The sequence below is a fragment of the Periplaneta americana genome, chromosome 5 (genome assembly GCF_040183065.1).
Source record: "Periplaneta americana isolate PAMFEO1 chromosome 5, P.americana_PAMFEO1_priV1, whole genome shotgun sequence".
NCBI classification, from domain to species: Eukaryota; Metazoa; Arthropoda; class Insecta; order Blattodea; family Blattidae; genus Periplaneta; species Periplaneta americana.
This window is the reverse complement of record NC_091121.1, coordinates 178,966,794-178,979,572: the sequence shown is the minus strand read 5'-3', so window position 1 is coordinate 178,979,572 and position 12,779 is coordinate 178,966,794. Positions and strand designations below refer to the sequence as shown.

The window sequence follows — 12,779 nt, the reverse complement described above, 5'->3', positions numbered from 1 at the left end:
TTTTCGACATTTCTGGTCTTCTCTCCTGGCCGTGGCTTAGTTGTTCTGAGGTTGGGGCGCCTGGAAGGTGGAGTTACATTACCCCGATGATGTGATAGGATGATTATGATAATGTGGTGCCAGGAGAGGTCTTAAATCTAAACTTAACCTAAATTCCAAACCATGGACGAACACAGGAATAATCCCCTTTAAGGAAAAATTCCTATGCTCTAGCCGGGAATCGAATCCGGGACCTCATGAACTATAGCCAGGAGATTTAAAATAATGGAGATAATTATTACAGTTGTCTGAACACTGTTTATTGATAAAATAATAAAATAAATAAAATAGGTTAGAAACCATACATGTTTCGGGGGCTGTGCTCCCCCATCATCAGTGGTTGTACCACGACTGCAACAAGAGAATGGAATGTATAAAGATCTTGAATATACTACAAAATTATAAAATTTATAAAATACAAAGTCTAAGATAACATCGTTAAAAAGTAAAATGATCCAATGTATTGAATTGAAATTTCATTGTAAACTTAATTAAGAATGAATTTGAAGAATAGTTATTAAATATTTTTAAATGATATCTTATAGAAGAAATATATATAATATAATTCTGATAATACAATGTATAAATCTTAAGTAATACTGATGATGACCCAAGAATAATATTAAAATATCAAAGTATTATTTTAACATTATTCTTGGGTCACCATCAGTATGGTTTCTAACCTATTTTATTTATTTTATTATTTTTATCAATAAATAGTGTTCAGACAACTGTAATAATTATCTCCATTATTTTAAATCTTAACTTATGAACACTGTTGTATTTCGACCTTCTAAGTATTTAATTATAGCCAGAAGCTCTGACCACTAGACCATGAGGCTGGTCAAAAAAATCAATATAGAGCTTCTCAAGGAAATTCATGTTTTCATTATCTCTGATAGGCCTACCGAATACTTCTAGGGACAAATGTACAATTACTACAACTACAACTATTACCGGGCGGCCGGGTAGCTCAGTTGGTAGAGCAGCTGGCTACGGACTGAAAGGTCCGCGGTTCGATCCCAGGTGGTGACAGGATTTTTTCTCGTTGCCAAACTTTCAGAACGGCCCCGAAGTTCACTCAGCCTCCTATAAAATTGAGTACCGGGTCTTACCCGGGGGTAAAAGGCGGTCAGAGCGTGGTGCCGACCACACCACCTCATTCTAGTGCCGAGGTCATGGAAAGCATGGGGCTCTACCTCCATGTCCCCCAAGTGCTTTCATGGCATGTTGCGGGGATACCTTTACCTTTACCTTTTACAACTATTACCACTACTACCACTACTCCTGCTTCTGCTGCCACCTACTATCAATCACTATTGCCACTACTACGACCACCACGACTGCTACTATTGTGACCATGACCATCACTACCACTACCATCACTACTGTTAGTACGACTATTAAGTTACTACTGCTACTACTACTACTACTACCACCACCACCACCACCACCACCACCACCACTACCACTACCACTACTACTACTACTACTACTACCACTACTACTACTACTACCACTACTACTACTACTACTACTACTACTACCACTACTACTACTACTACCACTACTACTACTACCACTACTACTACTACTACTACCACCACTACTACTACTACTACTACTACCACTACCACTACTACTACTACTACTACCACTACTACTACTACTACTACTACTACTACTACCACTACCACTACTACTACTACCACTACTACTACTACTACTACCACTACTACCACTACTACTACTACTACTACTACCACTACTACTACTACTACCACTACTACTACTACTACCACTACTACTACTACTACTACCACTACTATTACTACTACCACTACTACTACTACCACTACTACTACTACTACTACTACTACTACCACTACTACTACTACTACCACTACTACCACTACTACTACTACTACTACCACCACTACTACTACTACTACTACTACTACCACAACTACTGTCTGTCCCAGTGGTTATACGGCAGGGCTGTCAAAACGGGGAAAATTACGTGACAGTTACTTAATGGAGCTCTTTTCTTTAAATTTTAAACAGTTGAATAGTATTATATAGACTTCCAATTCCGTACAGAAATTATTTTCAGGAAAGCATAACAACCCAGCCACTAGTCTTTACAGAGGGGCCAGAAGAAATGGGTGAGGGAAACAGGGATGCGACAGAACCACTCGGACGGGCAGTACTGTTATGACTACCATTACTACAATCACTACCGGTACCACTACTACTTGAACACGATCACTGCTACTACCATTGTTACTACTGCCACTAGTACAAGAGGGTTAGCTCTTGCACTGCTACTGCCTTTCCACACGCCACCACTCAGTTTCATGAGGACAAATCTTAATATTGTAGTATTGTGTTGCAACTTTCCCTTGGAACAGTTAATTTTCTTAGCATTGTTGATTATTTGACAGGTGTTATACTTAGAATGTCCTTACATAATACCGGTACTAATATCTTTTAATATTTCTATAAATTTTAAATGTTGATTTTCGTAAATAGTAAAATGTTATAATGTACGAATAACTGCTTTATGTGAATTTGTTTTAACTTTAATAAATTAGTATTATAATAAAAATTATAATTAATAAATGAATTTACATATAATTTATTAATTAGGCATGTAGTAATGATTTTATTTATTTGTGCCATTCGAATATTACTTACTGGCTTTTAAGGAACCCGAAGATTCATTGCCCCCCACACATAAGCCCGCCATCGGTCCCTATCCTGAGCAAGATTAATCCAGTCTCTATCATCATATCCCACCTCCCTCAAATCCATTTTAAAATTATCTTCCCACCTACGTCTCGGCCTCCCCAAAGGTCTTTTTCCCTCCGGCCTCCCAACTAACACTCTATATGCATTTCTGGATTCGCCCATACGTGCTACATGTCCTGCCCATCTCAAGCGTCTGGTTTTTATGTTCCTAATTATGTCAGGTGAAGAATACAATACGTGCAGCTCTGCTTTGTGTAACTTTCTCCATTCTCCTGTAACTTCATCCCTCTTAACCGCAAATATTTTCCTAAGAACCTTATTCTCAAACACCCTTAATCTCTGTTCCTCTCTCAAAGTGAGAGTCCAAGTTTCACAATCATAAAGAACAACCGGTAATATAACTGTTTTATAAATTCTAACTTTCAGATTTTTTGACAGAAGACTAGATGACAAAAGCTTCTCAACCAAATAATAACACGAATGTTAGCTAATGGAAATAAATTTAAACAGCAATGTTATTGATAACATAATAAAAACTGAATTTTTGCAAAACACGTAAAAGAAAGAGAAAGAAAGTATGTGTTGCTTTCCTGATGGCGGTTTCTTTATTTCTCTTTTTCTAGCTTTCTTGAGTCACGTTTCGTCCTTTGTACCTTTTCCTCCCCATACATTATTTGTTTTTATTGACAGGATATCCAGTTCGCCAAAATACGTACCAGTATTTCGTTTTTTGTAACACAGTTCGAAATTAAGTTGGAGGACGTACAGTTACGGTAATTATACATAGGTTGGATAAAAAGTAATGGCAACACTGCTGTCACGTGACGATGGTGCGTTCGAGAGCTGCCAGCTGTGTGCACATGAACAAGGACTGTTAGATGAGTTAGTGCAGCCAGCGGCGACAGTACTCTGTCAATCTACTGCAGTGTGTAGAACGTTGACTTTCATAGGGATAGTGCGAGCTCCCTAAGACCACGTTTACAAAACTAGAGCAACGTTCCTGGATCAAAATTGAAGTGACACGAGGTCGTAGTGCACAAGAATGTTTTCAGGGACTGCGTGAAGCATATGCCGATGCAGTATTGCCATATCGCACAGTGGCACGATGGGTTAAAGCATTCCGGGAAGGTAGAGATTTCGTTCAGGACAATCTCCGTACAGGACGACCCCGCGTGGAGGACAACACAGTTCAACTCCTTGCTTCCCTGTTGGATGGTGATCGCCGATGGACTGCTCGTGAGTTAGCAGCGGAAGTCGGAGTATGTCACAAAACTGTGCTCCACATTCTGCAAGACATTCTGGATTACCGAGGTTTAACAATGGCACCGCTATTCAGTCGCACAGGCCTTGTTGGACCGGTACCAAAGGAAAGATGACGACTTTCTTGGACGAATCGTCGCTATGGACGAAACCTGGGATCGCTCATACGAACCAACCAAACTTGAAACGTCAAACAAATGAATGGAAGCATCCCGGGTCTCCTCGTCCGAAGAAAGTGCGCCCTACACAAAGTGCTGTGAAGGAGATGTTCATTGTGGCGTATGACATTGATGGGGTAATACTGCACCACGCTGTACCTCCAAGGCAGACGGAAAACGCGGACTACTGGAACATCCACCGTACTCACCCGATATGATCCATGCGATTACGATCTTTTCACCAAAGTTAAAGAACCACTGCGAGGGACCCGGCACAATAACACAGATGAACTTATCCGTGCTTTAGGGCGGTCAATACGGAACATCAACAAAGATGGACGCGCTGATGGTGTACGACGCCTTCTAAACATTTGGCAAAAGGTAATAAATAAGGGGGGGGGCGACTATATATAGGGACATCATTTTATTTTTACTAACATTTTTAATATTAACCTGGCTATACCTTTGAATTAACGGATCGAGAACCGGAAACACAGTTTGCTACTCCCTTCCACGACTGGAGTTCGATAATACTGGCGTAAAATACAAACAAATCACTTTACTAGGTACAGGAGGGAAGAAAAGTAGTTCATCCATTTACGTAAACTAGGAAATATCGAAATTTTGAGTTTGATAATTTTCATTAGGTTTTTGTTTAATCAAAATACAGTACTGTATTAACAATAAGTGTTTTTACTCACGAACTGAGCTGTCCATGTGGACGTATTCATTATGCAGTGTATATTATACTGTCTAGAGCACATTAGCGTACACTATAGAGAATGAAGTTAAATTGAAAAAGAATCATAATATGGATATTTAAACACATTTTTGAAAATGGTGGCCGTTCATTTCGATACAGGCTTCAGTTCTTTTGTGCATATTATCGCACTATAGACTATTGCATCTAATTCCAATTATTACCAGTTTCGTCCTCCGTACTATAACTGATGTTGAAATAATTCTGTACCTACTCTATAAAAGAGTACCTTACGTACTGCAAATTCAATCTTCACTTCTGCCCGACCCGCACAGATTACTCAGACATGCTATCTACTGTCCGTCCAAGTGGTTATGTCGCAGGATCGTAGAAAAGAGGGAAATCACGTGACAGTTAATTACTAAACAAGGCCCTTTTATTTAAGTTATTTTAAACAGTTGTATAATATTAAGTAGACGTCCAATTTCTAACAGAAATTAATGTTTTCAGAAAAGATCTAAGACAGCCCAGCCACTAGCCCTTACAGAGGGGCGAGCAGAAGCAAGTGGGGGGAAAATCGGGATGCGACGTAGGTAAACGGACGACAGTACCAGTGCGAAAATATGATTCAATATTGAAAGCTCTTTCGTCACTGGAAAACTCGAACATATATTTCTGAAACATACTATATTCACTAACTCACTGCGGTCCTGGTGTGTGCAGATCAGTTGGAACGTCACTAGTAGAAGGGGTGGGAGTGAAGTACATTCAAAAACTGAGGTACAATAAAAATTGAAGTAAAAATAAAGTGATGTCCTTGTAGAAGGTACATAAATGTTGTACCCTGTGAATAAAGCCATGTCAGAAATATCGATCTGTTGCCATTACTTTTTATCCAACCGTAGTACAAAGGGAGAAAGCCTAGTAATTTCAGTTGGTTGAGCATGGGGTAGAGCAGTGCATTGAACAGGGTGGACCTGGTGTGTCTTTCTGTTCTTGGTGACGTATGTGCTGCAGGCGGATTCTCACTCTTGCCTTGCGCCTACATCATTGCAGCTGCTGCAACAGATTCAGGCGTCACAGGCGGCCGCGGCGACGGCCGGTGCGACCCCCAACGGGCAGCCCCCAGCCAGCGCCGGCCTGTCGGCTTTGTCCACCATGCAGCAGCAGCTTCTGGTGCAGCAGCAGCTTCAAGCGGCGCAGAACTCGGCAGGTCTGTGTGAGTGGCTCTGATCGTGGTGGTAACCTAACCTAACCTTTATATTTCTTACATTTAAGGTATATACACAGTCTACTATATACAGTCGCGAAGCTTGAGGTGATTTTTTGCAAATCTTGTGATAAAGCGCTCCAAGCGGTTAGCAACTAGAAACAATAGACTGTTCACGGTCGACTTTGGACTGTGTCGTATTTCCATCGAGTGCTAAGCTCGTTGCGTATTTCACATTGATGCTTGTGAAATGTTCGTTATTAGTTGTAATGAAAATGTTAATGGCTAAAATACAATAATTGGAATAATAATATTTTACTAGAGACGTAGGAAAATTAAGTTTGTTTTAATGAAATTTATTGATCACGTTTCATTTTCAATTCTGGTGGGATTATTATTGCTTAGGCCTACTTTTTTTTTAAGGATATGTTTTAATTAGCCTATAGTTAATGTTGTTCTTATTTTTATTTGTTACTTATTAGAGACGTAGAAAAAGTCTGTTACAATAAAATTTATTGATCACGTTTTATTTCCAATTCTGGTGTGATTATTATTGCTTAACCTCATCCCACTTTGTTAACTACGTAAGCATACACTACCGGTACACGTAAGTTACTCCATTAATTCATATTTCCATTATTATTGTTGTAAAGAGAAATGAAAATTAATATTTATTGGTTTCACAGTTAATTATCGCTATAATCTTGAATGAGTCAAGCGATTATAGCAAATTTCAGTTCGTTTTGCACAAACAAAAATAATATTAATCTATTTCTTGCAGGTATCTTCGAGTTTATGATGGAATTTAATATACTTCGTTAAAATAATAAATTAACTTTATGCATTTAATATTTCAATAATGGAAGGAAGGTAGGTGTTAATTTTTCCAAAAGAACACAACGAAAGTGTAACATATTTTGTCATCTACTAGGAGAGAGATCTGCGATGATGAGGCGATAGTAGCGATCCTAGTGGTGGGCAACTACCCATTTTTGCATTTTTACTACATATTGAGCTTCGCGACTGTATATAGTAGACTGTGGTATATACATAGGCCTCCTGTTTCCCATGTCCTGTGGCTCCCTTGCCTTTGTTCGTCCACAAGTTTTTCACATGACTCTAGCACCATTTTTTAGTCCTTTTTAAATTTCCTCTGTTACATTACTTTCCCATTTCATTCTCTTTTTCATATCCCCATTTGTAACAATTACTAATCTTGAAAGTCTACATACAACCTCTTGTTACAAAATCTATTTCCACCACTACGGTGGCAAAGTTATGTTCAGTAGAGTAACCACCGTATAGGTAACTAAGTATGGACACTTCGCGTCGGTACCTTTGATGTAGCCGGACTGATTTCAATTACCTTCAAGCCAGCTAGAGCGTGAGATTCTGCTTTCTCCCTAGAGTTGGCGCTGACATCACATCAGCTAGCAGTCGACACAACGGAAATATAACACATATAATTAATACATCTAGGTACATTATGTACTCAAAATAAATTGGATCCATAAAATAATAAATCCGTCATTAACTGTAATGTCTAGACTCTAGAGTTCCTTTATAATGAGAGTTGACACGTTGACCCCAACAACAATTAAAATATGTACTGATTTGATAGCACTGAAAATGGAAAAACAAAACTCTTATGAGTAGTAAAACCATATACCTATATTATATTGTATACACATATTAAACGAATTTGATACATAATTTTATAATTATTATGTTATTTTATAATATAATTTATTATATCTGAAATATAAAAAAGTTATTATTACAACTAATTTGTCACTGTGAAATAAGGAAAAGCTGTTAACTTGAATTTATTTGAAGCAAAGCGTTACTGGATTATGCAATAAGGTAGGCGATGTTTGGATCCTGTGTCTCAACTCTATTCTCAATTATTATCTTAGCGTGTGCTCGATTACACTAACCTCTAGCGCTTGAAAGTGGAACTAAACACCGGCGCACAGAGAAACAAAACATAGGAAAATTCACTCAGTGTCCATTCTTTATAATCCCTATTCGCTGGAGTAACTGAAGATGAGCTCTTCAAGTCTGCTCAGTATTGTGTTTTCCGAAAGCACCTAAATAGTCGATGTGTGGTACTTTGAAAATGAATGCCTTTGGCAATTGAAGTATTGAAGAGAAACTCGTCTTGCAAGCGAAAACAAGAGTCAATATTCACTATCATATATAGACATAGATTTTTCTTTAACTTGCATTTATGTAATGAATATCGAATTATTGGAACAAAAATTGCATTGTTGTAAACCAAATAATATAGTCCTAATACAATAATTTTAAAACAATGACGCTATAAATTGAAGTTATGTACTAGATAGAAATTGTCTCTCTTTCACGGATTTAGTGAAAACATTTTGCTTTATAACCTTTTATTTTTAATAATAGGACCTAAATAAATATATTTAAAATGTTTACGTATTTTACGAAAGAAAAATTGATATTATTTAGACCCCCCGCCCCTTAAACATTTAAGCCACTGGCTGCTGGATCGCATCTTATCCATAGGATGTGATCCAGCAGGCAGTGATTTAAGCAAAGAGCATTAAATAATTTGCTAACAAGATGTCATAAGGCAAGTTTGTCTTTGTACAGAGGAGACTCTTCAAACATTTGGCAACATCTGCAGCATGAAGGTGTGGAAGTATCTGCGTATTTATAACCACGAGTGTTTTGTAAAGGTACTATGACGATGGAAGACTTGCGTGCTATTAAAATAAATCTTTCTTACCTTTATACACGGTCGTCTTTGTGCATGGACCCTCGCCCAATAGTATACTGACAATCTGCAATAAAACATTAATGGCACTAGAATGTGCATTTGTGCGTATTAGATAGGTCAAGGTTTCTGGCTGGCTAGCGACTCAGTAGTTATCTTTGCAAGAGGTTAATGGTAACAATCGTGTGGTTTGCCAACAGGTCTCCAGAACTTGGCAGCATTGCAGAATTCCACGGGCCTTAACCTGAGTGGGTCTACAGGAAGTACAGCAACAGATATCAGTCAATCTAATCTGCAAGGATTGGCGACGCTGGCGAATCTTTCTGTAGCCAACACCAGTATGTATTCAAATGAGAAAGGGTATCGATACAATGAATACTAAATAGATAGTGAACAAAAGCATTTCTGTGGCTTCCTTCAGTAAATAATCTAATGCTACCTTATTTCTAATATTCAGTTACTGTCATCCATTACATAAATATAAATTATTTGAATGGTTGTGGTGTTCAGTGTTTTAGTTCTCAATGTCCGTTTCTCACAACATTTAAAGAAATTAATGAATAAAAGTTGTGAACAGCAAATAAATAAAACTTGGAAGTATGCTCAAAAATGTCTAATGTCCCATAATTCTCTTTATGCTCGACCATGGGGAAATGTAGTAATTATACACCTGGTAGCAGCCCTCGCCTCATTAAAGTACACCTATTCATTAAAGTTCAGGTTTTCTACCAATCAGAAAGCAATATGAAGGCGCAAGTATCGATTATTCTCCGATATGCAGTCGAAAGACAACTAACGAAACGTCACGGAGGCTTGAAATGCAATACTGTCGCAGAAGGTTATGTTCTGTTACTATAATAATTAGCGTTAATTGTAAATAATATTCAAATAAATTCAATTTGTCATCTCGTTTTTCAATGTCTATATCAATTTCCATGTTATATCAAGATTAATATTCATTTTACTCTCAAGATTATATCAAGGTCAATGACATTTGTTCCTCGGAAAAAATCAATACTTTCGCGTCTGCGCTTATCTCACAATTTACGAGATATTGTACAAGGTCAGTTCCGCTCCCCTGTCAGATAAGAATAACATGAATACTTATGGATAATTTCAAGTTAGAAATATGGTCGAGTATAAAAAGTCGTATGAAACTTGCCTATAATGGTAATTAAGACGCTCGTATGAAAATTATGAAACTCGCTTGCGCTCGTTTCATAAACATACTCGCGTCTTAATTACTACCATTATAGGCTCGTTGCATAATGTACTATTATGGATTTTTCCTTTCATTTCTGCGCTTCTACAATAATTTTTCCTTCCCTTCCTTCTATTTCTTTTTTTCTCTCCATTTTTCTATTTCTTCTTCCTCTTCTTTATTCTTCGCCTCTTCATTTTGTTCTCTTTCTTTTATAGCCTATTTCCTCTTCTGCTTCCCTTCGTTGTCCTCTGTTGCTTCCCTATTCTCTTCATACTTCTCATTTTCTCCTCATCCTTCTTTCTTTCCTCTCATCCTCAGCCTCCTCTTATATTAGTTCCTCTTATCGTCCTTGTTATCGTCTTTTTTCTTCGAATTTTTCTTCTTTCCTTCTGCCCCTTAATTTTCGTCTGCTGTTCTTCCTCCACTACTCTCATCCTGCTCACTTTGATCATTGTCATTCTGTTAAAATATTTGTTCCCTTTATCCTACTCTGTTCTCATGAAATATATCAGTACTAATCAACACAAATCCCTAGTCACGTGGATAGGATGACACACACACATACAAAACAGTAGACGCACCATGTCTGATATTCAATCTGTCTTGCTTTTTTCTTGTTAATAGGACACATACAAGCAGTGGCGTAGCATCAATGTAAGCTAAAAAGCTCAGCTTCGCCAGTTAATAATAACTTCATAATAAATCTGCAGTTTATGGGCAAAATTATTTATTAATTTTAATAGAATTTATATTTATGCATTAAAAATATTGTGATGCGGCAGCTCAGGATGATTTGTGATGCAGCAGTAAACAAGAAGCCTGCACACACCAGCTTCCAAGCAGACTGGTTTCTTTCACTCATTTTTCTGTGTAACCCACCCCGCAGATTTTCCATCCCTTTCTAACTAAACTACCCTGTATATTATTTTAATGTACCGAAGATATTTCCATGCAGATATTGTGCGTCATCATACGATGTAAGAGTAATGGAACGGAGAAAAATTCTCTCCGGCGCCGGGATTTGAACCCGGGTTTTCAGTTCTACGTGCTGATGCTTTATCCACTAAGCCACACCAGATACCACCCCCGCGTCGGACAGAATCGTCTCAGATTAAGTTCCAACTCTTGGGTTCCCTCTAGTGGCCGCCCTCTGCACTACGTCATAGATGTCTATGAACGTAGGACCGAAGTACACACATGTGCTGAGGTGCACTTGTTATGAGTGACTAGTTGGCCGGGATCCGACGGAATAAGCGCTGTCTTAAATCACGAAGTGATTTACGCATATCATATATATTATTATAATGTACCGAAGTACATATGATATTTCCATGCAGATATTCTGCGTCATCACACAATGTAAGAGTAATGGAACGGAGAAAAATTCTCTCCGGCGGTCACTAGAGGGAACCCAAGAGTTGGAGTTTAATCTGAGACGATTCTGTCCGACGCCGGGGTGGTATCCATTGTGGCTTTGTGGATAAAGCATCAGCATGTAGAGCTGAAAACCCGGGTTCAAATCCCGGCACCGGAGAGAATTTTTCTCCGTTCCATTACTCTTATATCGTATGATGACGCAGAATATCTGCATGGAAATATCATATGTACTTCGATTTAAGACGGCGCTTATTCCGTCGGATCCCGGCCAACTAGTCACTCATTACGAGTGCACCTCAGCACATGTGTGGACTTCGGTCCTACGTTCATAGACATCTATGTCGTAGTGCAGAGGGCAGCCACTAGAGGGAACCCAAGAGTTGGAGCTTAATCTGAGACGATTCTGTCCGACGCCGGGGTGGTATCCAGTGTGGCTTTGTGGATAAAGCATCAGCATGTAGAGCTGAAAACCCGGGTTCAAATCCCGGCACCGGAGAGAATTTTTCTCCGTTCCATCACTCTTACATCGTATGATGACGCAGAATATCTGCATGGAAATATCATATGTACTTCGGTACATTAAAATAATATGTATGATATGCGTAAATCACTTCGTGATTTAAGACGGCGCTTATTCCGTCGGATCCCGGCCAACTAGTCACTCATTACGAGTGCACCTCAGCACATGTGTGGACTTCGGTCCTACATTCATAGACATCTATGTTGTAGTGCAGAGGGCGGCCACTAGAGGGAACCCAAGAGTTGGAGCTTAATCTGAGACGATTCTGTCCGACGCCGGGGTGGTATCCGGTGTGGCTTAGTGGATAAAGCATCAGCACGTAGAGCTGAAAACCCGGGTTCAAATCCCGGCGCCGGAGAGAATTTTTCTCCGTTCCATTACTCTTACATCGTATAAACTACCCTGGTCGCAAGGCTCGCAAGAAGCTAGCTTTTACATTGAAAATAATTTAGTTTCCGATTTATCCCTTTCGTGAGTTGTGTTCAGTTGAAGTGTTAGTATGCATTGTGGCTGATATAATAAATAATGAGTGAAATAACAGTTCCTGACACCAATTTACTTCAATTTTTTAGGACAGTTCTATTATCAAGACTGACTTACGAACAAAAGTGTGATTTAGAAAACAAATGACCGACTCCCTTGCTGTCACTGAAGGACACAACCAAAACACAGATGCATACTTATGTAATGATACTAATACTGTATCTATTGACCGTTAATAGGCCTATTGTGATTTTCTAAGTATGACAGGGAGTGAGCTAATGTTATACTATACGTGTCTATTTGTTAGAGATATGTGTAAACCGAGAATCAT

At 38.6% G+C, this 12,779-nt stretch overlaps 1 protein-coding gene across 13 annotated transcripts in view; it reads left to right on the top strand.

The window, feature by feature from the left end:
* LOC138700306 (CUGBP Elav-like family member 2) overlaps positions 1–12,779 on the top strand; it is a 1,672,689-nt gene that overhangs the window by 1,579,701 nt on the left and 80,209 nt on the right. For 11 of the 13 annotated variants that reach the window (XM_069826850.1, XM_069826848.1, XM_069826844.1 and 8 more), the window contains 2 exons: positions 5,926–6,127; positions 9,065–9,202. In XM_069826850.1, the coding sequence (XP_069682951.1) occupies positions 5,926–6,127; positions 9,065–9,202 (340 nt within the window). The remainder of the gene's footprint in view (positions 1–5,925; positions 6,128–9,064; positions 9,203–12,779) is intronic. The other 2 variants (XM_069826845.1, XM_069826839.1) reach the window with 2 other exon arrangements.